The sequence below is a fragment of the Macrobrachium nipponense genome, chromosome 32, assembly GCF_015104395.2.
Source record: "Macrobrachium nipponense isolate FS-2020 chromosome 32, ASM1510439v2, whole genome shotgun sequence".
Taxonomy (NCBI): domain Eukaryota; kingdom Metazoa; phylum Arthropoda; class Malacostraca; order Decapoda; family Palaemonidae; genus Macrobrachium; species Macrobrachium nipponense.
The window spans coordinates 65,556,884-65,584,348 of NC_061094.1; the positions used below are offsets into that span (position 1 = coordinate 65,556,884).

Genomic DNA, 27,465 nt, shown 5'->3' on the forward strand with positions numbered 1-27,465 from the left:
GGTGTTGTCACAACAACACCATTTAAGCTTTTATATTTACCGAAATTCGTTTCGCATAAATATAATTGCTCGAGCATATCTTTTTATGTCGGTGGTTCTAGCCGAACGCATTCCTTCGTGGAAAGGATTACTTGGCAAACTCAGGATGACGAGTCAGCGACAGCTACTGCGTATTGAATTGCCCCGAGGCATTTCAGTACCAGCTGCTGCTTTGAGATGCACGGTTGGTTATGTCTTTCTCACCTGCTTTGATTGAATACCAACCATATCTCTGCCACAATCACGGACTTAAGTCTCTGATTAATGGGGATTCTCGCATACATGAATGACCATCTACTGCTGTGACGCTAGTATTCATCGTCTTTCGGTATTGCGAGAATTTTAAACAGAGATATCTATTCGACTCTCATCTTTCTGTTTACCGCACGGTAACAGAATTCTGTAATAGTCTCTTGCTGCATCGTATATCGATAATGCGAATGATTTTTGCGGAATCTGAGTTTGTCCTCAAAATATCTTGTATTCGGTGTGCAATTGTTCATTGTTCACCCGGATTAGCAGATGTATTGAAAGACATCGCTTACTCCACACCTGCCAGCTCTACTTCCAAACGTTCAGCCCATGAGAAGCAGTTCTTCAGGCGGCACTCCCCGTGTTTCATTACTGAAGAACGCCCCGCTTTCATTGCACACCGGACAGCAAATGAAATGGCGGTTAGCGTTTTCAGTCATTTGTAAGCACAGGTTTAGAATCTTGAGATTCTTCTCTCGATTCAGCTGGAAGACGTAGGTTGCATTCATTGCCTACCTTCGTCTTCAACGTCACATAGTGTTGTTTCTCCTTAAGCTGAGATTCAACGTCTATGAGATTTTCTTGCCATCAGGGACCTCGGTCTTTTGAAGGCAATTGACTTTCGCCTTTTGAGCTTATGCATTAAGAGAATCATCGCCGCGCCGTCCGGCATCGGTGACTAACAAATATTTTATTTGTTTGGTCTCTCAGCATAACTCTTTAAAGGGCGAAGGTCACGTGACTTACCAGGATGCTTGGACAACTTGCCTCTACTGATTCCGAAAACCAGTCAGTCGGCAGCTGTCAGAGCGCCCCGAGCCAGTCAGTTACGAACTATGCTGTGGACTTAGTTCGGTTGTTCCAGAGCAATCCATTACTTCGTCTTAATAGCTTGTCAGTATGAGTACTGTACATAACCAAAGTCGAGAAGAGGGATAGGTCATATGACTATCCCCTTCTTTTCGTCTTAGGTAACTGCATGACTTCTCCTGAGAAGTCAAGCACAAAGGGATGGGGATTTGTGACGCTCGATTTCGTACTGATCTTCGTAGCGAAGACTCAGAACCCTTCGGTAACTAACGATTGGTTCGAGTCCTTCACAATACCCTCCCTAATGGACTTCATCGCCTCCGATACGAAGGCTATGCTGCTTTTGTCTGTGAAGGCGCGACGGAGCTGTCTGAAGAAACTCGACACCCAGGATGAGTGGTGGACGCCTCTTCATCATTCTCTCGCGTTCCGCAAGAACTTCTCCGTGGCGCAGGTAATGAAGCAGGCGCCCTGGTCCAACCGGACCGCATGCACCTCCTTCTACCTTCGGGATATTGCCCACAGTTCCTTGGATCTTTTTCCTTGGGAACCGTGGAGGTTGCCTCAACACGTTGTGTAGTTAAACCCAGACCCTCGCAGGCTGAACAGCATCGAGTCCTGGTGTGACCGTAAGAATGGATGAGGAATGAGAGTGTGACTGGCTCCTCTTCCCATCTTTTTCTTCCCTCTACCTCTGGGTAGAGGGACACGGTCGTCACCCTGCTGTGGGGTAAGGACCGAGATGCAGGTGAGCTACTCAATAGAGCACCATCCTATCCCTTCAGTAGGGATATGAGTAAATATCCACCACTTCCTCCAACAAGGGGGAGGCAGTGGATGCCAAATTGAGACAAACCCATCATTTTATGATTGTCTCTTGCAAACAGGAACAAGTTCTTGCTTGCTGGTACGAAGAGATACGCTTGCCTCTCTCTTAGTACTTGGCCCAGAGGTCCTGACCATTGATCTGCGGTGCACACCCCGATCAATCGGACAGAGGTTTGGATCCCTTCCCTTGCTCTTACAAGACCAGGGAGGCACTCCAAGGTTGGACGAACACCAGTCTGTTCACCAAAAAGACTCAGATTCCTCCCACCAAGAAGTGAGTCTCCTATTGTTAAAGGACCGAGGGTTTGTATTACGTATCGGAACAAATGACAATTTGTCGAAAATTGCATTTTTCCTAACTATACAAACCTGAGGGTCCTTACATATAGTCCCACCTTCATGCCACCCCTCACTCTGCAACTTTTTTGCATGGGCCTAAGCAAAAGTGATTCTTCACCTCTCGGGCGAACGCGGGCGGGCGCGCGCACCGATCGGACAAGCAGTTAACTACCGTTTCCCCTGCCCCTTCGAGCTTACGACCGTCCCAGCTGCCGCTAGTTACCTTCCTATTGTTAAAGGACCTCAGGTTTGTATAGTAGAAAAATGCAATTTTCGACAAATTGTCATATTGGTCATCAGTTACTAGCTGCAGTATTTTCATTTGAAGATACAACCTTATTTTACCGGGTTAATTTTGTCTTAAAAGATAGAACATGCCTTCAATTTCAGATTGGCTTTTTTTTTTTACGGAAATTAACTAGTCTTGAATGTGCTCCATTGAGAGGTATTTATGTAATAGTATTTATAAATTGGATGCAGAGTATGTGAATGTTAATGCAGTTATTCTGAAAATTACTGAATTCAGATGTTTACTTAGATGTGCATCAGATATTTAAGGATGCTAAGGTGTCTCACATTCTTATCAAAGTCTCTATAATTTCTCAGGTGGAAAGACAGAAAAAAGTTGCACATCAGCGTGAAGTTGAGCTTTTTGAACATGTCGACAAAGAAAACACAAAGAAAATGAAAGAGTTAAAAAAGAAAGAGGTAAGCTAGTCTTTTATCTTTATTGTGATACAGTCAGTAATTTGGGCTGGAATTGAAATAATTATGATAATCTGACAAGACTAATTGCATTTGATCTTTCAGAATAGTAGTATGATATAGCACAATGAACAGTCATTGGCTAAAGAAATCTGACTTACTAGTTGAATTGTAACTGTGTACTTTATATTTGTGAACAGATGAAAGAAAAGAAGATGCAAGAGAAATTGGCATTAAAAGAGCGCCAGTTAAGGGATAAATTAGTTAAGTCTTACAAATCAAAGGAAGAGGACCGCATGGAACAGCAGAGGGAGAAAGTCCGAAAAGCTGTTCAGGGGCAAGTGAGTGTAACTTTTCATTTTGGTATTGTAGGTTAAACAAATTATGGAGGAGTAATGATAGTTTATATTTGACAACATCTCCAAAGGTTGTGAGAGAGAGAGAGAGAGAGAGAGAGAGAGAGAGAGAGAGAGAGAGAGAGAGAGAGAGAGAGAGAGAGAGAGAGAGATTGGTGGAAGAATGAATGGGAGTGGTTAAATGGCGGTCGGAAGTATGTCTGTTATGGCGCTCTGTAGGAAGTCATTGGAAGTCTGTTACAAGAGTCGTAAACAGTGAGACGTCTGGTCAAGTCAGTGTCGGTTTTGGCAGCAGTTGTCCTTTGGTGTTTCGTTTTTTGGGTGTTAGTTAGTATGGAAGTTGATTCGCTGTATTCGGACGAGGTTAAGAGGGATCAGAATGGTGGAAGTAGCGAAAGTGAGAGTGAGCGGGAAGTACGAAAGGCTGTATATATGAGAGAGATACCTAGATGTGCACAATACGAGGAATATGGTAGTAGGGACATAGGGGATTTTTTTAAGGAATATGAGAGGTATTGTGAGGCAAAGTATGGGGATAACAAGAGTGTCTGGGCAAGAGAGTTGGGTAATTTTTTGACGGGATTTTTGTTGAATATGTATGGGGTAATGATGAGTGTGGGGAATGTGCCTTATGAGAGTGTGAAAGCCAGGATTGTGGAACAGGTGAAGAGGATAAGGAGTAGTGATAGGTATAGGAGAAAACATGGTTTTGAGAGGTAAGAATGAGGTAAGAATGAATGTTGGTGAGTCGGTTGTCGATGTATGTGCAGGTTGGAAACATTAGCCAGGAAAAAGTTTGGGATGAAGGGATAAATGAGTGTAAAGAGTTAGTGAGGAAGTTGTTGGCGACTGTGCCTGAGAGTGTGTATGAGTTTGTAAATCTGAAACGTAAGGAGAAAATGCGATGGACGAATGAAAGGTTGTCGTGGAACGACATTTTGGAAATAGTAGAGGATTATGAGTTGGATAGGTGTATGAAAGAGAGTAGAAGTGTTAGTATTAGGACTGAAGTGGCTGATGTTATACCAGAGTTTAAGAGCTATAGGGAGGCAGTTTTTGGAAGGGCCAACCGGCGAATGGCAGAGCAAGCGGTTTGATAGGAGGCGTTAGAGCCAGTAACGTAAGTATGGTTAGCCCTAAGAGAGATCGGAGTGCAAGCGTTGGAAGAGTAGGGTCGGTTAGTCGTGAACGACGAGCAGCAGTGTTACAGATGTGGAAAGCTAGGGCACAGGAAGAATGAAATGTTGGTGGGCGTTAGGAGCTTGCTTCGGGTGGGTGTGGGCAAAAACAGGGCATTTAGTGAGGCGAGTGTAAAAGGATAGGGATATTAAATGCTACAGGTGTGGGCAAGTAGGGCATATAGCAAGTGGATGTCGAGGTACTCGTGTGAATGAGGTTTGCGGTAATTGCGGGAAGAATGGGCATTATGCTAGGATGTGTAAGGAACAGTGGGCAAAATGTGTTAGAGTGTGGAATGGAAGGTCATGTGGCGAGTGTGTGTAGGCGAAAGAGGATGAGTCAGGTTGGGAGTTCGGGAAACTAGGTACAAAGGGGGGGGATTCAGTTGGGTGGGTCCTCTGGTGTGCGGTCAGTAAGAGTGATGCATGTGCGTGAAGGATTGTTGCATGAAAAAGGGTTTGGAGGAAGAGCTCATGAATGTATGAGTGTAAAAGTGAGGTGCAAAGGGGTGTGTTTGGGGTTTGGTTTGATTGATACTGGGTGCAGTGTCAGTGTTCTTTTTAAGAATGGATGTGACAAGTTGCGGAGTGAGTGTGAAATTAGGAAATGTAAAGGGGAGGTACGAGGAATAGGAAATTTAGGTATGCCTGTGGTGGGAATGGTTGCGTGAAAACGTAGAATCGAAGGGTAGTGATGGATGAAGGTGATTTTGGCTTTTTTTTGTGATCGAGGGAATGAGTGATAAGTATGATATGTTGTTAGGATACAGGTTCCTGAAGAAGTGTGGGATGGTGGTCCATCCAAGCAGGAATATGATTGAGTTGCATAGGAAGGGGAAGGTACATGGAGAATTGTACTTGGATAGGGATGGAGGGGTAAGCAGTAAAATATGGAAGGGAGTGCCGTTGGTTGCGAAAGAGAGTGTAAAAGTGCCGCGAGAAGTTGGAGAAGTTGTTAGTGTGAAAGTTGCGTGGCCCGATAGTCTTGGATTGTCAAAGGTGACAAGTGTGCATATGTGGTTGAGGGTGTGGATGCGAACAAGTTTGGTAAGAGGGAGCGTGCATGGTGTACAACGGGATTTGGATATGGAGAATCCTCGGGTTTTTGTGCCTCATTGCCGAGTGTTAGGAAAAGCGAGTGCGGGGTATACGGTGAAGGTGATTGTGTGGGGTTGTTGTATACGTTGGTGGATGTGGACGACGAAAGATATGTTAGGGTGCAGCGGGTAATGACAGGTAGCGTGAAAGAAAGTGATGAGTGGAAGTATGATGAGTTGAGAGAAAGAATTGAGGTGGATGAAAATGTTGGTGATGCGAGTAGGGAAGCGGTTGTGTCAGATTGTTGTGGGATAGGCGGGGTGCGTGAGTCAGGGTGACGAGGATTTCAGGGGATCTAAGCTCCTAGAGTTCAAGATAGTTTTGAATGATGATACCCCCATATATCAGCGTCCCCGACACTTTTCTGCGCCTATTGCTCGAGAGATTGAGGAACAGTGTGAGGAACTTGAGAGAGTGGGAGTGATCGAGAGGAGCGAGAGTGCTTGGAATAGTCCCATAGTCCCAGTACGTAAGACAGATGGGAGTTTGAGGATGTGTGTGGATTACAGGAAGGTGAATGAAGTGACTGTGAAGGAGCGATTCCCGATGAATGTGGTGTCTGATTGTGTGTATAAGATGCATGGGATGAGAGTGTTCACAAAATTGGATTTGGTAAGGGGCTATTACCAGATGCCTCTTGAGGAAGGGAGCAGGCATGTTACGGCTTTTTCGAGTGGTAGCTGCCACTATCAATTCAAGAGGTTAAGTTTTGGATTGGCTAATGCGCCTGCTGCCTTCCAAAGGGCGATGAATGTAGTTTTGGCTGGTTTTGATAGAGAAGGAAGGTGACTGTGTTTATAGATGACGTTTTGATTGCAAGTGAGACTGTTGAGGAGAATGTGGAACTGCTTGAGAAGGTGTTAGAACGGTTGGAAGAGGTTGGAGTGAAAGTGAAGCTGGAGAATGTACGTGGTTGGCTGGGGAAGAATGGAATTTCTTGGTCATAAGGTGAGTGCGAGTGGTGTAAGGAAGAGTGAAAAGTTTGTGGAAAAAGTAAAGGAGTTTCCACGTCCCCGGACCGTGCGGGAGTTAAGGGGTTTTTTGGGTCTGATGAGTTTGGGAGAAGTTCGTTTAGGGATTGTTCAGGTATAGGGAAGCCGTTGACTTGAATGGACCGGGAAGAAAATTGTACTAAGCTGAGGTGGGGGATGAGCAAATGGTGGGAGCATTTGAGAGATTGAAAGAGGAGGCTGCTAGGGACGTCACCTTGGCTTTTCTTCCGGACTACAGTGAGGATGCCAGTAAGCTTGAGTTGTATACTGATGCTAGTAAGTTTAGTATGGGAGGATGCTTGGTGCAGATGCAAGAGGTGAATGGGGAGGGACAATTGAGAGTGATTGCGTATGTAAGTAAAGCTGTTAATAAAGCAGAGCTTAAGTATTCGGTGGTTGAGAAGGAGCTTGCGGCAATAAGGTTTTGTGTGAAAGCGTTGAAAGTGTTTTTGTATGGGGTAAAATTTGTCATAAGGACAGATCATCGGCTGTTAGTTTATATGATCAAGAAGGAAAGTGTGAATGCTAGGATTGCGAGGACAATTGAGGATTTGAGTGAATTTGATTTTGGCTTAGAATATGTGCAGTAAAAATGTGATTGCTGATAAGATGTCTAGGATGCATGGTAAGGACAGTGGTGTTGTGAAAAGTGACTGGGATCCGAATATGGTACCTGAGGGGTTGGTTGTAAAAAGAGAGGTTTGAGGGGAATGACAGAGTGTGTGAATGTTTGTTTTCAGCATTGAAAAACTTGGAAGGTAAGGGTCCGGTTGAAGAGGTACCCGGTATGCGTGAATGAGTTGCGAGTGAAAGTTGGATGAGTGATGTGCAGAAGGAAGTGGCATGTGCGGAGGAACAAGGTGGGCAAGGAGAAGTGTTGCATGAATTGTTGTCAGCAGTAGCTGAGTTGTTTGGAATAAAAGTGTTGTTGTATTTTGGATGGGACAGACCGGTTGAATATTGAGGAAGGGTGAGTACAGGTAATGAACGTGGGGTTGATGATTCAGTGCGTAACGGTTGTAATGGTTGGTTACAAAAAGGGACTGTGAAGGGGATCTGAGTCAGAATTGTGGAAATGGGGAATTAACTGAGGATGAATGTGATGAGGAGGATTGTGATGTGGATAACCCGGGACGTGGTAGTGAGTGTGTGTATGCATGGGACTCGAGGGAAATGGTGACGTTTGTCCAAGTAAATGATAGTGAGTAGTGTAGTTTGGTTGACACAGGGGCACAAGTTTCCTTGGTGAGTGGGTCAGTGGTGAGTGAACTTGAGAGATGTGATTGGGAAGTGAAAAGGCAGTCTACAAGTGTGATAATACCATGGGTTAGGTGACAAATAAAAGTGTTTCAGTATGGGAAGAAGGTACGGTTAAAGGTTATGGTTGGGGGATCTTGAAAAGTAATGCATAAAGCTTTATCGTCCATAGGTAAGAGCAATGATATGCCATTTCTTGCTTTTTTAATATGGGATGAGATTTTTTGAGGATATACGATATAGACGTAGATATAGGAAATGGAATTCTTAGAAAGGGGGGCAGACAAGTAGCTAGGATTCAAGATGGTAATGTGTTTGTAGCAAACTTTGTGGGTATGATTGATATTGCTAGGAGTGAGAATGATCTGTTGAGTGAGGGAAGAGATTGAGGAAATGCAAAGTAAGTGCATGGAGATAAGTGTGTTGCGGCAATGTGTTTTTGGGAGGAGTGCGTGTGGAAGACTGGCCATGTGAGTTGGATGTATAATAAGAGGGTTGCTAAACGTTGTGGTGTGCAAAACATAGTGTACTTTTTGCATCAGGAAGGGGTGTGATGACAAGGAAATGTATGTGCCAGTGTTTTCTGTTGAGTCAGCTGTGAGTATGTGTTTGTTGGTGCATGATCAGTTTGGGCATATGGGAAAAAAATAAGCTGTGGGAATGCATGAGAGAGAGATTGTATGCTCCTGGGTTGAATAAGATTTGTGTGGATGTGGCTGTCACGTGTGAAGACTGTCAGAGGGGAAAGTATCATATCAGTGTGTGCATGCAAGTCCACCTGTGTTGCAATTGCAGATGAAAGAGCCATTTGAAATGCTTGTGATTGATTGTGTTTCTTTGCCTAGGACTGCGAGAGGACACATGGAGATGATTGTGATGGTGGATCACATGAGTAAATTTTGCATATGTGGTTGCCCAATCAAAGATAAAAGGAGTGAAACTGTTGCACGAATGGTGGGTCAAGTGATGTTGCCCATGTGTGTGTAAGCCGGCAAAAATGTTGAGTGATAATGGACCTGAGTTTGTGGGATGGGAATTTGAAGAAATGTTGAAGGAATGGGGTATTGTGCATGTGTATTCTACTCCGTATATGCCTAGTGCGAATGGGTTGGCTGAAAGGACTGTAAGGACGATGACTGAGATTTTGCGAATGATGAGTAAGAGCGACAAGGATTGGGATATGTATGTAGGACGTGCAGTTTGGGCATATAATGCCACACTGCAGAAGAGTATAGGTATGTCTCCTTGTAAATATGTGTTGAATTTTGAAAAAGGCCGTTTGGTTTTCGTTTTTTTTTTCTCTTTTTTTTTTTTTTTATTTTTTTTTTATTGTTCGGTTTTCTTTGTCGTTTTTTTTGGCGTTTTTTTTGTGTCAGGACCGCGGTTGGGTCTGTCAGAAGGTGATCAGGATTTGTGGAAGAAAGCGAGTGAAAGGTTTGAGAGTTTTAAGATTGGGGATAAGGTGTTGAAAGAGGTGGTTGAGATGGGAAGAATGAATGTGAATAAAGTAAGGGAGAAATTTGAAGGGCCTTTTGAGATTTTGGAAGTGGGACCGAGTGGATTGAGTTATGTTTTGGGGAAATTGCGAGTAGGTGGGGGACTGGATGAGGTTAGGGCACACCATAACCAGCTCCGTAAGTGGAGGGAAGTACCACAGTATGTTCGGGAGAATGCAATGAGTGAGTGGTTGAGGGTGAATAAGTATGAGCCCACTGTTGGTGAACAAATGGGTCTGGGAGATCGACAGTTGGTGTTGGTTGAGTATGGAAGAAAACAGAAGAGTGTGGAGAGAGGAAGTGGAAGGGAAAAGCGTGAACGGCATGGTAAAGGGGTTGGTGGTAGGGTGCAAACGGTTGATAAGGCATGTGCTACGGATGACTTTGGGGGAATGAATGATACCTGTAGTGTATGTGGGTTTGAGTTGACAGGGACAAGACTTCAGTGAGAAGGAAACTGAGTAGTGAGGAGGTAGTTGATAGGATGGATAAGTCTTTGCAGGAGTTTGACAGAAGTATGGATGAACTGAGTGGTTTGGTGGCCGAAATAGGGGAGATGTTGGAACCAGACTTAGAAGACATCGGTGAAGTAGTGAATGGAATTTGGGAGGATGGTAGTGAGGGAGATAATGGGAGTTTGAAAGGAAGTGGTTTGGAAGAAGTGAATGGCGATGTAACTGAAAGAGTGTATGATGGTCCTCAAACAAGATCCAGGGGGCCTGCATCTGAGCATCCTTGGGTGTTGCGAAAGGCAATTTAGTGTGGATGTTGTGAGTGTAAGGAGATGTTGTGAAATGTAATGGGGGAGGTAATATGGAGGAGTAATGATAGTTTATATTTGACACATCTCCAAAGGTTGTGAGAGAGAGAGAGAGAGAGAGAGAGAGATTGGTGGAAGAATGAATGGGAGTGGTTAAATGGCGGTCGGAAGTATGTCTGTTATGGCGCTCTGTAGGAAGTCAATGGAAGTCTGTTACGAGAGTCGAAAACAGTGAGATGTCTGGTCAAGTCAGTGTCGGTTTTGGCAGCAGTTGTCCTTTGGTGTTTCGTTGTTTGGGTGTTATTTGATAGATTTTGGGGTTGTGAAGTTGTTGTGCGTGTGTCTGTCTGGTTGTGGTGAGGTTAAGAAGGTTGGTGTGCATTTTTTGGCGGTGTCTGTTAGTGGTTGGTTGGGGCAGTGTGGTTTGCGGGATTGTTGTAACTTCTGTAAGTCGTGTGGTTGTCGTGTTTTTTGGGTGTGGTTCATCTGCATTGAGTTGTCGGGTTATTGAGTTTTTGTGGGGTTGTGGGTCTCGGGGGCGTTGGTTGGTGCTTGGTTGTCGGCGGTGGTTGTGTCGGCTAGCCTATAGCCTATACTATCCAGTGGACAGCACAGCCTAGCCCTGAGTAGCAGAAGCCAGAGGTGAGTACCTGTTTGTGTTTTTTGTTCTGTATGTAGGTATGGGTCAATTGTCCTGCTGTATTTTGTAGTGTTAAGTGGAAAGTGTGATTGAGGGTGGGTTTGATAGCCAGACAGGTTAAGTTTATGTGGGGAGGTTACTTGCATATCTCAGCTTTGATTTCGCATGCAATTTCCTTAGAAAACCGACTTTGCATGTTAGTTTGAATATTTGGGAATTATTTTTAGATTCTTATAGCATAGGCCATTAATAAGCAGCATTTGCCTCATTGGTAGCAGTACCTATGCCTTTTCCTGCAGGTGTTTCTTCCTCTTACCTCCCCTCCCTTAATCCCATTACATTCATGATTCCTTAACACTTCTTCCTCCAGTTCAGTTTGTTTCCAAATTAAACAGATGAGACTTTTAATATCAGATGCCACTGAAGAGAAATCATTGCACTAAGATTTTATGTGCATGCCATATCTCGTAATGTATTACTAAAGTATTAAAGCACATTTCCTTTTTTTTTCCAGGTCCGCATGCAGAGTGGGATTTCCATAAGATCTCTCTCCTCAATTTCAAGTGCCACATCTGTCAGTGGTTCTGATCTGAGCTCAGACACAGACTCAGATTCTTCTTCATCTCTGACGCAATCACCAGATGCAAAATTAACTTTAGGTTTGTCAAGGAGTTGATTTGGTTATTATTATTCTTATTATTAGTTTGATTTTTATTATTTCAGTGATGATTGTATAGGGAAAAGATGTTGCACCAAAAATGTGTCTGGTAATATGATGTCTTTACAATAAAACATGTTTTTCTACAAACCCGTTAATGATAATTAGCCTTAATTTGTATGAAATGAACCAAATCGCACCATCTTCATAGTCTTGAAAGAATATTCCTACTGCATCTGCCCAAAGATAGTAAATCATAAATAAATGAGAATGCGAAGCTACGTATATCGAAATCTACCATTCATATGATTGATATTTAAAAATTTGGATTCTTAAAGTCATTCATACAGGGTAATCATAGTAAGCTCTATCATGGATTCCTATTTTAAATCTATATGTACTATTGTAAATCCTTTTGAGATTTTGGGAAGGTCCCAAAATTCACCTGTGCAAATCAGGCATTGTTTTTCGTATTTTGGATGTTCTGAATTTATTTTTGCTATAAGAAAGCTGATTCTGATGTCATTTTACTTTATATTCAGAAATGGAAAGTAACAACACTTCTCAGTCAGTTGAAATTAACTGATATCTGTAACAAATTTCAACGTGTATAAAGTTTATTTTACCAAATTCAGTCTTCCTATACGGGCAGTCCCCGGATAATGGCATCCAATTTTATGGGACTTGTCTAGCGTCATAAAATTGGCAACGTATGGCACCATAACAGGCCAAAGCGCCTCAGCTTCGTGGTTGGTAAGGTATTAGTGTCCCACCTCGGTGGTCGCGGGTTTGATTCTTGGCCATTCCATTGAGGAGTGAGAGATGTGTATTTCTGTTGATGGAAGTTCACTCTCAACGTGGTTCGGAAGTCACGTAAAGCCGTTGGTCCGGTTGCTGAATAACCTCTGGTTCCGTGCAATGTAAAAGCAGCATACAAACAAAAATAACAGGCTAAGTTTTGGTTATCGGCGCCATTAACCGAAACTGCACCATAAGCGCCATAAATCACTGAGTTTTGGTTAATGGCGAGAACGGATCCCCTGCCGATAACCGGGGACTGCCTATATAGTGCTACATTTCATCTGATAGTATCATCCTGTGGCAGTGTGGCACACACTGCACTGAAGCCACATACTATCAGCATAAAGTTGATGGACCAATGGAGGATTTTTATCAAGCCAATTTCTAAACACTTTTTAAATTTTTAATGTCCAGGTATTATAACAATCACTTTGAATTTTGTCATTTAGTCTGTTTAAATTAAAAATAAGCCTAATTGTGTTGTTTTTCATGTAATTCAAAGTACTAACACTAAATCTGAATACATTAAATATGAAACATTCAAGTCTCTAACTTTTTAAATTTATTTGCAGGTCGCATGCGCATGGATCATATGGATGAAGAAGAATTGAATGATGCAAGTCATCAGGCTCAGCCTCCTGAGGGGCTTAAAAATTTCCTGCCTTACTTTGAGAAATATGGTTATCAAGAAGGTCTCGGTTACTCAGAAGATTGGAATTACAATGAATTTTATGAGAGAGGTAGAGGTAGAGGCAGGGGAAGATGGAGGTTTCCAAGAGGGCCTTGGCGAGGCCGTGGATTCAGAGATCGAGGCAGAGGGTTTAGGGATAGAGGCAGAGGTTACCGTGGTTCTTGGCAAGGCAGTGGCTATGGCTATGATGAAACTAAGAAACCTCTAGAAACCTTCAAACCGAAAACAACATGGTATAAAAAAGGCGAAGCTGGAGACGATTCATCTTACTCACGGTCAAGGTCCCGATCAAGATCCAGGAGGTCTTTTTCAAGGTCCAGATCTAGATCTAGGAGATCAGGTTCCAGGGGAAGATCCCAGTCTAGATCAAAAAGAACAAGGTCAAGATCTAGATCGAAGTCACGTTCGAAGTCTAGAAGATCAAGAACACGTTCTCATTCTAGAACGAAGCATTCACGATCAGCTTCAAGATCAAAGTCGAATCGATCAAGATCAAGGTCTAGAAAGACTCGTTCTAGATCTAAATCTAGTCATGCCAAGTCACATTCAAGATCACGATCTGCTTCGCAAAAACGTTCGAGAAGTAGATCACGAAAACGTTCCAGATCCCGGTCACGTTCTAAGTCACGCTCCAGAAGTCACAGCAGGAGTAAAAGACGAAGACATTCCAGTAGTGAGGAGCATTCCAGTCGTTCAGGCAGTAAGCGCAGATACAAGCACAGAAGTGAACGCAGGGATGATAACAAGAAGAATGTAGAAAACATAAATTATGAAGATTTGCGTGAGAGTGATCTTGAGCTCTCGAGTGATCCAGAGGAGCAGTATTTTCATGATTATTACCCAGATGATGAGCGTGAAGATGACTCATATTCTTATGATTACTATGAGAGAGGTGGCAGTTGGAGGGGACACATGGGTTATGGGAGAGGGTCACGTGGACGTAGGTCTCGTAGCTGGCGTGGACGAGGCCGTGGATGGAACTACTCCAGTTATCCTGATTATCATGAGCATGATAATTGGCGCAACAATGATTTGAGTGCTGGAGATCATTATCGTGACATGTACCAAAGGTATTTTGAAAGTCTCACTGACAGAGAAATGGCAGAGAAACAAAATGATGACAAAAATCCTGTGGAAGAAGAAAGATCTCAATCTGGATATCAAGATTTGAAAGAAAAAGATAGATACCAATCCAGAGAAAGGGAAACAGGTCACAGGGCCTTATCAGAGGAAAGAAAGTTTCCACCAGAGAAACCGTCACGAGACCGCAACTCTGCTGTTGAAGGAAGGCTTTATTTTGCAAGAAAATCAGCAGACAAACTTTCATCAAGTGATAGCCAGAGGGATGAATTAAACTCTAAAAAGCATGACTATGGCAAAAATTTCTCAGAGGGTAACTCAGTAAAAGATAAAACTCAAATGAGAAGAAATTATGAAGAGCAGGATCGCAGCCCAAGGGGCTGTTCCCAGGAGAACAAAAAACAGGAGCCCAGCAGGTTTAGAAATCACCGTGAAAACAGAGCGGAGGATCACAGAAGCAGAGATAGCAAGGACCGGGGATTTGAGGATATTGCTGGCATTGATGAAAGATGGAAAACACAGGTTATGAGGGCTGATTTAGAAAGAGTAAAAGGCACCAGAAAAGAAGTGTCAGTGAAAGACAGGCTGAGCTTTGTGAAGCGCGAACCAACTGTCGTCCACTCCAAATATAACCCTGGTTATGATTATGCCAGGAAGCCACCACGAAAAAATCAGAACGATGCTCGATTCAATATTGAAAACAGAGGGCACAGTGAACAGATAAAGTTAAAAGATAGATTAGATTTTGATTATGGTAGGGAAAGACAGAATGAAAGAGGTGGTGAAATCCAACCAAGGCGAGATGATCGTGCCAGGGAATTACGAGAAAGACGTGATGTGAAAGTTTATGACAGAGATGGTCGTGAAGAAAGAACTGAGAGAAAGAGCAGACTAGATTTTGAGAAGCGTAACTCGCGTGTCAGTTCAGAAAGTGATAGTGAGTCACAAAATGAGAAAGAAACTCGTAAAAAGAGAGAACACAGTGAAAGCAGTGTAAGAAAAGGGAAAGAGAGTTATGAAAGTGAAAGAGATACTGATGATGATGATGATGATGATGATGAATCCCAGCATAAAAGCCATCATAGAAAGCAACGAAAGAATGGCAAGAAAAAGAGAAATGACAGAAGTAGTGACAGAAAACGTAAACATAAGAAAAAGAAAAAGAAGAAAGATAGCAGGAGAGACTGAGTAGTGTTTTAAATTTTTCTTTTCAGGTTAAATAAATTAAAATAGACAGTGATCATTAACAATATATAAATAAAGAAATAGTGATCCTCATAAATACTGTTGAATTTAAGTGTGATTGTTTCTTTTTCAGAGAACTCTTTTTCTGAAAGACAGTGTGAATAAATAAGCCATGTGTACTAAATTATAAATGGCTCAGTATTGATTCCATTTAGTTGATGCAGTGAACTTTTTATATCATTTATCCTACACTAATTTATATACATACTTGAAAAATATTTACCTTTCATTTGCTAACAAGAGAAAGATTGACAACTCAATAAAAAAAACTTATGCTCTTTTTCAGGTGTTTTTAGATTAAAAAGAGATACATGGTCTCAAGGAATCCTCGTTTTTCTTCAGGTGTAATAACAGTAATGATAAGTGTGATGTGGACTGACTTTTTAAACATCATCAGTAAACAGTGTTGCTTCTTTCTCAGGAAAGGTCATATAGTGAAAACAATACTGCATATGTTTTTAGAGAGACATGAACTCTGGATCAAAAGTGTTTATGATTAAGTGAATTGATACAAAACAAAGAGTATGTGCTCATACTATCCAACTACTTGTGTACCATTACGTATATACTTCTAGGTCTTATGTTCTTGTGAATCATCAGCCTATTACTTTTTACTGTGGTATTTCATTGGTTATGGTGGAGAGAGAGAGAGTGTAGAGTTGCTAGATAAGCATGATCAAAGTAATAGCTTACTGATAGGTGAAACTTCTTGTCTCACCTACTGAGTTTCTTCTTTAGACTGTCTTGATATCAATTTTTTGAAGCTATGTGTACTTTTTGGTTCATTTAACATAGGTTTATATTACAGTATAATTCATTTTAAAGTTTGCTTGACCACTTCCTATATTGCATCATCAGATGTAATTTGTGTTTTTAATGTTTATAGGAATGGATCTTTGTTATTGGGAAATTTGTACTTAATACCGATGGTATTTCTTGTTGGATATTTTGTTGAAGGTGAGAGGAAAGTTTCCTTCTTATGATTAATTCCAAGCCACTGCAATACCTAGTGAGATCCTTTACAACAAGAAACTAGTCTTTGTTTCCAGATGATTCATGCATCCAAATATACAGTAATCAAGGATTTTAATCAAACCTCCAGTTCAAAGAATACTGTACTCTCAAGCAGTTTCAAAACATTGTCTACATTATTGATAATACAGTAATAACCGCACTGAAGAATAGATATCTCGGAACTGTGTGATTCATGCTTTGATCTTCGAAGTTATGATTTCATTGGATTCTTTGCAGTTCAGAATTGAGGTTCTTGGTAGTATACAAGAAAATATGGAGAATAGGGGGACATGACCTATAAAATTTTTTGTGAAGGGGTTTATCAGCAAGTGTCATTTTGACTGTGCCCCAATACTCGACCGTTTTACACCAGTGCATGGATGTGACTTTCTAGACATACTTTGCCTTCTTCTTTGAGACTAATGGGACTTCATTGACAGTTTTCCACCCTACTGTCTGCTTTCTACTTTTCCTTGCTTCATATGTCACCCTTCACTTAAGGAGCATGCTAACACCGGTGCGTGTTGTCTGATATTCTGATATTAAGGTCAAAGAGTTTTTTTTTTTTCAAATTTTCAAGTGTCGCCATTCAACCTACGCTTAAAAGTCTCATTAGGAAACTAAACTATTTTCCTCTTAAGTTTATGTAATTTACAGTAGAAAAAACATATTCATGATTATTATATATATTTAATTATGTAAAAATAAAGTTGCAGTCCAAAATAACTTTCCTAATGACATGATTATCTTCAATAGGTATACAACCTCTTGAAGTTTCATCGAATTTTTTAGTCATGTCTGCGATATTAATATGTATTTGCTTCTTTACATTATAAATTTTGAGCAAATGTGAAAGTCCTTTTAATGCAATTATGTAATAAATAGGTAATTCCCCTTAGTGTAAGTTATAGTCAGTTTACAGTAAATAATATTTAATCCTTGTGAGCTACAAATTGTCACAAAACCTTGTATGATCTAATCACTTGTTGCTGTAAGTTGTAATATTGTCATCTTGTTGTGATAATAGTATCTATTTACATTTCCACATGCGGAAAACAAAAAGGATTAGACCATACAAAGTTTCGTGACAATTTGTTACTCAATAAAAGTAGGACCAAATTGTTGGTGAACTACTTCAGAACAGTTTTTTGAACAGTGGGGTTATTTGAACATTCAACTGTTAGAAAATGTACATAAATAATTTTTGACAATTGACCGAAAGTCAGGCATCGGTGCCCTTCACAAAGCTATGAACAAAATTGTTCGTAAACCTCTGATATAATTTTTTGGGTAGAAGTACTGTAGGATTTGTTTATTTGGGCATTAAACTGTCTAAAAATGTCAGTAACTAATTTTTAATATTTCTCCAAATTCAACCATGGTGAGCTTCCTAAGAATAAATTCATTCAGGCAATTGATATGAAACTAGGATTGTGACATTCTGGTCTTGTTAAACTAAAGTACTTTTTTATAATGATAATTGCTTTGTTGTAATTACTGCCATTAAAAGGACAACTTGTATGATGTATGGCACGATTGTGGCCTTTATAGAAACATTTGATGAATTATCTCTGCTTGCTTGTTACTGATTGACAATTTGAGGTGGAGTTGACCAGGTGCTTGAAGTATTGTAATTGCAACATATTCTACAAAAATTTTGAGCATGTAGCACATTTTTGAAAACAGCTCCTTGGAGTGTATTTGTGTTTCGGGAGAGTAGATTAATTTCATTACCATCTTGCTGAATTGATGGGATGCTCTTTGGCAGTACTTGTACTTATTGGTCCTGATCTAACAGCAAAAATGAGTCCCTGTAGAAATTATATTGTAGTTCACTGACCTTCCCAGTTCAGTCAGCGGTATGGAAAAGGGTGCTGTTTGTCCTTACAGAACAGCATGCACTGAGCTTTTAGAAAAGCTTTTAAGTCACAACTTGGTCACAATTCCAGGTCCTCCATTCATGATTGCTTCCAAAGCACTAGTATTTCCATGTGTGACTTATTTGATTGATGTATAGTGTTTCATAATGTAAAATTTGTCTGCATTTTTCTTTTTTAGTATTTCCTCTCCACCACATTAATTAAAATGAACAAGTGATTGTTTTTATTGTGTCAATCTCATAGAGGTAATTTAGAAATGATACATAACCTGGTTTTGATAGGAATTTAATAATGAATCTAAAAACAAGAGCTCATTTATAATAAATGGCAGGTGAGTTAGCATTTGGCAGAAACTCGGGAAAAATGTATAAATTTTGATTTTTGTTTTTTTAGGCAATACAGGAATTAGTAATATTTAGGTTAAGAAGTAAAAACTTTCCCCCCAGTCTCAATTATGGATTGGCTACTGTTTTGCTGATGCTTATCTAGTAGCTCTGTAATCTTTATCTCCATCAAGACCTACACAAAAGGAATCGGTAAAAATAGGTTTTCTATAGACATAAAGATTTTTAAACTTAATGAATTGTTCATGTTAATATACAATGAATGTGTGTGCTGTACATTTCATTTTATCTGTATATTTAAGTAGGTGTGAAAATTGCTGATTTTTCTATTACAGAAACTGAAGCATTTTTATTCAACAATTACGAATTGGGTTTGTATCTAGTATTCTTTTTACAGGACATGAATGTTGAACATCTTCGATGAATATTGTTTGTGAGCAAATTTTTATGTACATATTGTGAACAGTATATGTAAATATTTGAATTACAAGAACATTGAATTACTTTGTGGTGGACTTCCTCATAATAAAAGTGTGAGACACGCTAAATTTAAAATGCATAAAAACCTTTCAAGGACTATTCCTGCAAATTTTTGCACTGTGACTCATTATTCTTTGGTGAAAACTGTTGCTTGAAGTATAATAAGTTATTTTTCTTTCAAGTACCTTATAACAAGTCAGGAAAAGGAGTGTGGAAACTGGAATTTTTCCTCAAAGATATACCATTTGAATGGTGTACGCAAAATGGTGACGAGTGCTTAAATGAAACAAAATTATTTATTGCAGTTCAAGAAAGTCACAGTGTTGAGGGCGAATAGAAGTGGTTTTAGTTTCATCGTTTACATCTGAATTTTTTTGGTGTTTAGTAAAGCATTTTGCATAGACATTATCACCAAGTTGATTGGTTACAAATTTTTATTCAGAGGATGTGTCAGGACATGAATTTCTGTTGTAGCTTATCAGATTGCTTAATTTATCATAACTTATTTATTAACACATAACCAATTATTTTCATATTGTGTATAGCTTCCTATGTGTTGAAAAATTGATGAGTTTTAAATTTTATATATTCTTGTCAGAATGCCTCTTGGTTAGGCTATATTAAATCATGATTATCTTTGCAGGAAAAAAATTGAGTCAGTAATGCTATTCCAGGTGACTGAAGAGTAATTGATGTATGGGGACAGATTATGTGCCTTGTCATTACTTAAAGTTTCTGTGCATACTTTTGTATTTATGATACCCACAAGAGGGGTGCCTTCATATCAAGGTACTTAGATCCCCCAGCAGTAAAGTGACATTTGTAAAGATTCTAGAGTGACTTCAGAGTAGTGGCTATGGTAAGTATGGAAGTGTGTTGTATGTCCTCCAGATTTTATAATTCAAAATGCATAGTGTGGTTCATAACTGGTCTGGTGACTTACAGGTAAAAAATGATTAAATATACTATAGTCTGGTCACTTGAGTTTTACTTTACACAGTTTACTGATTAGTAAGAAATATTTTCCAGTGAAATAGGACTGGAAAACCTATATGCAATACTGTATTTATGTTAACTGTGATCTAAATGCTAAGTTGTTGATTTAACTCCTTGATTGTTTGATGTGACTGTAACTTGTAACTTTGCTGTTCTGCTTGCACATGGATGGCCTTGTCTCTTGAAAATGAAAGAATTGATACCTCTATTCTCATAGCATGTACAGATGACAGCCGGCTGTTCTCCAGTTCTACTCACCTCTGATTCACAACTTACAGTGACACTGAAGACTGGCCTCATGGAATTAACCTTTTGATGTGATAGATGGGTAAAGGTGTTTGGAGTTGTAGCTTGTACTGCCATAGTTAGGATTACCTCAAGCAAGAATAACCTCTCCAAGCTGTGACTTTGCTTCTGTCAGTGACCACTCTTCTACTGTACAGGAAGCATAACAGTTCTGTCATTCTAGCTTGATAGTTATAAGGGAAAGACAGCAGCTACAACTTCCAGTAAAGGACGTTATCAACAGCAACCAGTTGACTTTGCAACCTGAACATAACATTAGTGTCCCACCACCTTCTGTCCATGAGATGCAATGAGAAAAGCCTCTTAGTGTTATTCATGATTTTGATTCTGTGAAAAGTAGCAGCTACTGTGGCTTGGTTGAGCACATACTTTGACTGAGAAGAGATTGTCATTTGCTGCTGCTCCCTAACGGCTTTCCTCCAGTGACCTTCCCTCGTTATCACCTCTTACAGGAAATCCGAGACAACCAAAGAGGTTGCACTCATTGTTAACATATATTGTGACCTCAGTGAGGATGCTAACTAATTTCTAATGTTTGTACTGAAAATGTTTACAACGCCAAACCCTCCCTAGGTCCTACTTACCACCAACCAAAAGGACATGCTTCAACTCGACTTTGTGGTTCTCTTTTAGCACAGGGATGAAAAGAAAAATGAAGTAACTTTGGACACCGCATAGCTGATGCCTTCTTCCTCTAGATCCTTAACTGAGTGTGTGAGATCTTCAAACAACGAGAGTGCAGAAACCCAGGAAGGAGGCATCAGCTGCAGGTAACCCAATAAGGGGTTCAGACCTGCCGTCAAATACTGTCAAGGTTGCCAAGCATTTGAATGGATTCAAGAGACTAGCAAGAGCTACATATACTGAAGGATGGGCCTCACTCTCTCTGCCTGACCAAAGATTAAGGTGGTTTCAGCATTATCTAGGCCTGTTTATCAGAGCTTGTGCTTCTTTCCTCTGCTATGGGAATAATCATGGAGCAAGCTTCAGCTTAAAACATCCTTTCTAAAACATGGGCTGTCCCATGAAGTAGTCTGCTATGGAAAACCCTCCCTTCAGCCAAGGTATTGGCAAAGAGAAGTTCATGATCAGTAAGATTCCCAACCTGTGATATCTGAATCGAAAATCCAAAATTTGGTGATAATCGTTATTGACAAGAAGGGAACTCCTTGGGTGACTAGAGTAAGGCCGCCCTCCCTAGTCACAATCTCGAAAAACCTCGTCTCGTGATAGTTTGAACCACCACAGCTGGGAAAACTGTAAAAGCCTTATAAACAAAATGAATTGAAGAGAAGCATTTGCATGGTATCAATGCCACTACTTATTTACCTCCAGACTGGCTGCTTCCACAAGTCCAATGCGTTCTTGATATTTTCTTTTGTGAGAGCTTTTGATCAAAATGAAATATTAAAGACAAATTAATTTGTGACCAATTTTCCAGATATATTTATACTTGAACTAAATGAATGACCAATCTTAGAATTCAAGATTTGTTCAAGTCATGCATTGGTGACATTCTTTTAAATTTTTTTTTTTAACTTGATTTTATATATAATGCACATTGTGGTAGCTGTGTTATGCTTTAATTTTCGGTTGATACTGAACAGTAACTTTGCAAATTTCAATTATTTATCAACTTCTGTGTTTAAAGGTAAGTTTCGTCGCATGAAGTTTATAGTGGTTGCCTCTCTGTGGACATCTGAACTCTGGAATGAGCAGCAGCCAATTAATAAATTAAGAGCGCTGCCTTCAACCATGATCCAGCCTTTCATGTGAATTAAGTCTTGCATAATTATATGCAGTGTTGATCAGTAGGCAGCAGAGCATACATAAGTTAAAGGATTTTTAGTATGATTATCCACCAATCTATGTAAGATTCTCAGAAATACAATAGTAAACTAGGGGGATTTCTTATGAGACAATGAAAAATTTTTGTTTGGGGTTTATTTAAAAAGTTGAAGTATTCACACAATACTGACTGTCCTTTCTCGCCTAATCACCAGTACCTTCTGCCTGTAACGGTTGCACCTGTTCTCTTTGGGTAAATATGTTGAGTTTCTTATATTTATAGCAGTTTTCACTTTTAGTATAAGAACAAATCCTTCGGGCAAGACGTATAGGGTATTAAAAGTAATGAAAGTTAATTATGATAATAAATGGTAATGGGATCTTTGCCTGAAAGTTTTTTTAGCATTCAGCCATGTCTTCACATACGACATGGAAAATTAGAATTAGAACGTTGGTCTGTAGATTAAGTGCGAGTCGATTTATAGGGTTAAAAATAAGATTAATTCTGTTTATTATTTTGCATATTTTAATCGCTTAAAGAATTTTAAGTTTACCAGGTCCCATGTGTAGTTTGCATAGTTCAGCAGTAGTAGAGAAACTTATGTTATACAATTGGCCTAATATAATCCAGTACACACTGTAAACTTGGGAACCAAACCCTTTGGTCATACAATATGGGCTAAATCCTCACCATTTATTAGATGCCAAAGGTTTTAAAGTCCTACGTTTTTAGGAAGGCATATTAAAATATGGTTATAATCCTTCAACACTTAACAAATGCCTGTAGGTTTTAAGAAGTAAATTTTTTGGTAAAGAGACAATTCTAGTGTCTTTGAACAAACAAACACCATTTTTTGTTAGACTACACACTGCTTGCACCTAGTTGATGTAATCTTAAGAGGTAACTTCAAGAATTTTGACTGATTAGCTAAGTAATCAGCAGTATTGGACTCGCCCATGCTTCAGTGACTAAACTATAGCTACCAATTAACCCAGAGCGGATCTCTGTAGGTTCATTATTTTTTTTTGTCTGAACGTTTGGAACTAATGCTTACTCGGTCCTCACAAATTATATCCCATCTCCGTGTACAGTGAAAAACTTTGTCATGATCATATATATATATATATATATATATATATATATATATATATATATATAAGAAGTAAATATATATATATGTATATGTATGTATGTATATATATATATATATATATATATATATATATATATATATATATATATATATATATATATATACTGTGCTTATGATTTATTTAAGTATATATCTGGCCATAGATATTATAACCATGTTTACCTGACAATCGGCAATATACACCATAATCATAAATGGAAATTATACAATACAGAAACCAGTGAAGTTGAAGATTACAGAAGTTAGCGCTCTCCATTCTGATTCAAATTTTTACGTTTTCTTTAAGTGTCCCAACATGGAGTAGTAGAAAACTGGCGGGCAAATTTACTCTGCAACTACAGTATTAATAATAATAATAATAATATGTTTTATTTCAGCTCGGGGAGGACCTAAAGAATATAATACAGGTGCATTAATCAGACCTGACTGATTAAATAAACCAAAAACAAAGCAATACTAAAAAATGTGGAAGTATTGTTGGACACCTGAGAGAGAGAAGTAAAATACAAAAACTTGCTTACTGAAATGAAGAGGCTACAGGATATGTTTATGAAAGTTTTTTCCTTTGAATATCGGCTCACTACCAAAACCTCTACTGAGAATCCAGGATAAACTGGAATCCGAAGTTGCTATAACTTAAGGAAATACTATACGCTACCTGCTGAAAGTGAAATGAAGATGGCCGTATAATCCATTTACTGAACTGGGTTTCCAAGAGTGATGAGTCATGATTGTGAACGAAGATAGGAGAAGTTAAGGGGAAGGAATGAAAATACAGGCACATGTCTGTGAGTTTTTGCGGAGAGATCGTGGCAGGAAGATTCATCAATGTTCTTTGTTTTTTTTTTTTTTTGGCAATGGATGTATTAAAACTGCAAAAAGAATTACAGTTCAAAGGCGACTTTCAACATCTGTGCTTGGCTGTCATGAAACAAGTTGCTTAAGGCAATGGAGTTTGTGGAAAGTGCATTTCTCGAGAATGGTCTTGGGAATGAACCAGCTGGATCGATATAAATGAAATCAAGATAAGGAATGAAGGGAGATATCACGTGACTTTAATTCGAACGATTTTGGTTTTCTGTAAAAAAAAAAAAAAAAAACTATTGTGCCGGCTTTGTACGTGTGTCGGTCAGCCCTCGGATCTTAAACCCTACTGTTGCTAGAGGGCTGCAAATTGACATGTTGAGCATCCACCCTCCAGTTATCAAATACCAAACTGCAGGTCTTTAACTCTGGGCATTAGTAGCTTTTTTTTTTTTTTTTTTTTTTTTTTTTTTTACCAAATCGTACGTCTGGCAACGTTTATGGGCACCAATACAGGCCATCACCGGACTGTGACTGAGTTTCATGGGCGCTGTGGGTGAGTCGGTCTCAGATTTGACTTTTATTTATTTATTTATTTATTTTTTAATCTGGCGGGTTAGCGGTTCGTAGGCTGGTTTTAGAAATTTTCTATTTGAACTATGATTCACGCTGAATTTAGTAATAATAAATTGTAGTTGACAGTATATTCCCAAAGTTCTCTCTCTCTCTCTCTCTCTCTCTCTCTCTCTCTCTCTCTCTCTCTCTCTCTCTCTCTCTGAGTGCATTTCTGACGTTATCAGAAAGTAGCAGCGTCACCATTAGGTATCTCAGTTCGCACCTGCCTAAGTCTCACAGTTCGGGTAAATAAAAGACAGGTACGGCATAGCCCCAGTGTCTTGTTGAGATCTACTGGTAATTGGAAGCAGCTCTAGTTCGCAAGGTGAGGAAAAGTGCTTTGTTCTTAATGTAACTATGAAATATTTACTGTTAAAACAGAATTCCACCTGGTAAAAGTTGTCAATAAAAACATGAAAGATGGTTGATTTCCTAGCCTTACTTACATTGCGGAAATTACTGTTTCTGTCTGCTGAGGAGAACAGTAGAAGTTTTCAGAATATACATCGGATATTATACCTTCTTTCGTGCTTTGAGGGGCAACCTGTATTAGATATGTACAGCTATGTGTATGTGTGTGTGCGCGCGCGCGTGCGTTTTAGTATTGTAAAGTGATGCATGCTGATTGTTTTTCTTTCTTTCTTTCTTTCTTTTTTTCCCTAGAATGAAGAGCTTCCTGTTGGTCGTGTTCTTGGGGCTGGCCTCTGCCAAGCTTCATCCCCTCTCGGACGAGTTCATCAACAACATAAACAGCAAACAATCCTCATGGAAGGTAAACAGCTGCAAACTATTTTGTTCATTATCATTATTTTTTAGATATGAAAATATTCAGAGAAAAAAAAATACAAATTTGTATACAGCAACGGATGATGTTCACGGGGAAAATAACATTATCACTATTACTCCGTACTTATTGCAGCATGATATTAAGTAACTGAATATCTTTGTTATTTTGTATTGAGTCGGTAACATCAAGTGAAGAAAAGTTATACATATTGATAATTTTGTATATACATAAAAAACAATATGCCAGATGACGTGAAATTCCTCCACTTACGTTATCCCTGTGTTTTATCTTCCATATATCTACAAATCTCTATTCATCTCCAGCCTTCCTTCCCATGGTTCTAATACAAGCAGGTGTGGGTCTTCCAACCTTTCTGGTGTCCACAGGAACCCAAGCTATCTCCACCTCCATTCTATCATAATTACTACTTCACACGGAACTTCTGTAATGTCCCTTGTTGTATTATTTCCAGCACTATCCTACTATCTGCCTTATAATTCTTCTTGAATTTTATTCTCAAGTCAACAGAATCCTTTAGATACAGTTCCAGTGGCATACTACGCAACTAGACTTATATATTATCTAAGTTTCGTATGCAGTTTCAGTCTAATGTTTTACCAAATCTTGTGTGTGATGCCATTTCGTAGTCTCTCGTTGAATTCCAACTCGAGAGAACCTGTATTGGGACATCATTGCTCCTCAATATTTAGAAGATTCGACCATATTAATCCTTTCTCCATCTAATCTGTCCTTATTGGATAGATAATGCAATCTGCTAAGTAATCTCTTTAAATTTCGGGTGTACGTGAATGTTTTTTTTATTCAAAAAGCTGGACACATCATTACTAAAGGACTGATTATACTTCTCAAGCAACCAACTCCCTTCAGGCAGGACGTAACTTCGCAGAGGACACACCCCTGGAACAGCTGAAGGGTCTGTGTGGTGTCCTTGAAGGAAATGGTGGCGTGGAGGTTCCCAGAAGGATTGGGACCGTCCCCAAGGGCTTCAAGGTTCCTGAGAGCTTCGACTCCAGGGAGGAATGGCCCCATTGTCCAACCATTGCTGAAGTTCGAGACCAAGGGTCATGTGGATCTTGTTGGGTAAGATTTTGATGGAATGCGCCCTCAAGAATATCTGGTATTTCCTGCTCATATAGTTATGTGGTGATATCTTTTCTTTTAGCTGCCATTTTGTATTATATTGTGCATAACCAAGTTTATCTGTGTTGAGCCTAATTTTTATTAATTGACATTTAAAGAGAATTATGTTAAACAGCCTTCACTCTGAAGGTCTAGGCAAGGGTGGTCTGCTGTGGCCTTTTAATTTTGTGGAAGTCAGCGAAGGATTAGTATTCTAGAAAATTTTTTGGATACTTTAAATGAGGCACAAAAAACATTAGTAACAGAGTATCCCTGAACAATTGATCTCAACACCCGAATATCTGATTTTCATATAAATCAAAGATGATATATTATCAGAACTTTTCTAGCATTTACATATCCTGTTTCAAGAATTAACATTGCCTTTTATTGCATTACAAAAGCCGATGAAATTAAATATTTACAATTTTTCTTGCAGGCTGTTGGAGCGGTTGGTGTCATGAGTGACAGAGCTTGTATCCACAGCAACGGAACAGCCGATTTCCGTTATTCGACTGAAGATATGATCTCTTGCTGTACGACCTGTGGTATGGGATGCAACGGTGGGTGGCTGGAGCCCGCATTCTCTTACTGGGAAAGGTCCGGAGTGGTATCAGGGGGCCGCTATGACTCCAAAGAAGGATGTAGGCCGTACACGATTCCCGAATGCGAGCATCACATTGAGGGCGAGAGACCACCATGTGGCGACACTCTGCCAACACCCGGTTGCACGGAAGTCTGCATAGACGAATACCAGCTCGGTTACACCGAGGACAAACGGCATGGCGCCGAAGTCTATAGTTTCTACCTGCAGGAGGAGGAAATGCAGTATGATATCATGACTAATGGCCCCGTTGAGGCTGCTTTCTCTGTTTATGAAGACTTCCTCAGTTACAAGTCAGGGGTATACCGAAATACTGCCGGTGCTTACC

General features: G+C 39.7%; 2 protein-coding genes across 2 annotated transcripts in view; both read left to right on the top strand.

Moving 5' to 3' along the window:
- Window positions 1-19,922, top strand: part of LOC135207558 (trichohyalin-like) — a 109,115-nt gene extending 89,193 nt beyond the window's left edge. Inside the window, 4 exon segments of the mRNA XM_064239388.1 lie at window positions 2,875-2,976; window positions 3,174-3,314; window positions 11,265-11,409; window positions 12,782-19,922. Coding sequence (XP_064095458.1) covers window positions 2,875-2,976; window positions 3,174-3,314; window positions 11,265-11,409; window positions 12,782-15,168 — 2,775 coding nt within the window. The 3' untranslated portion in view covers window positions 15,169-19,922.
- A 4,869-nt stretch (window positions 19,923-24,791) lies between these two features.
- Window positions 24,792-27,465, top strand: part of LOC135207560 (cathepsin B-like) — a 3,457-nt gene continuing 783 nt past the window's right edge. Inside the window, exons 1-4 of the mRNA XM_064239391.1 lie at window positions 24,792-24,931; window positions 25,270-25,378; window positions 26,282-26,494; window positions 26,973-27,465. Coding sequence (XP_064095461.1) covers window positions 25,271-25,378; window positions 26,282-26,494; window positions 26,973-27,465 — 814 coding nt within the window. The 5' untranslated portion in view covers window positions 24,792-24,931; window position 25,270. The remainder of the gene's footprint in view (window positions 24,932-25,269; window positions 25,379-26,281; window positions 26,495-26,972) is intronic.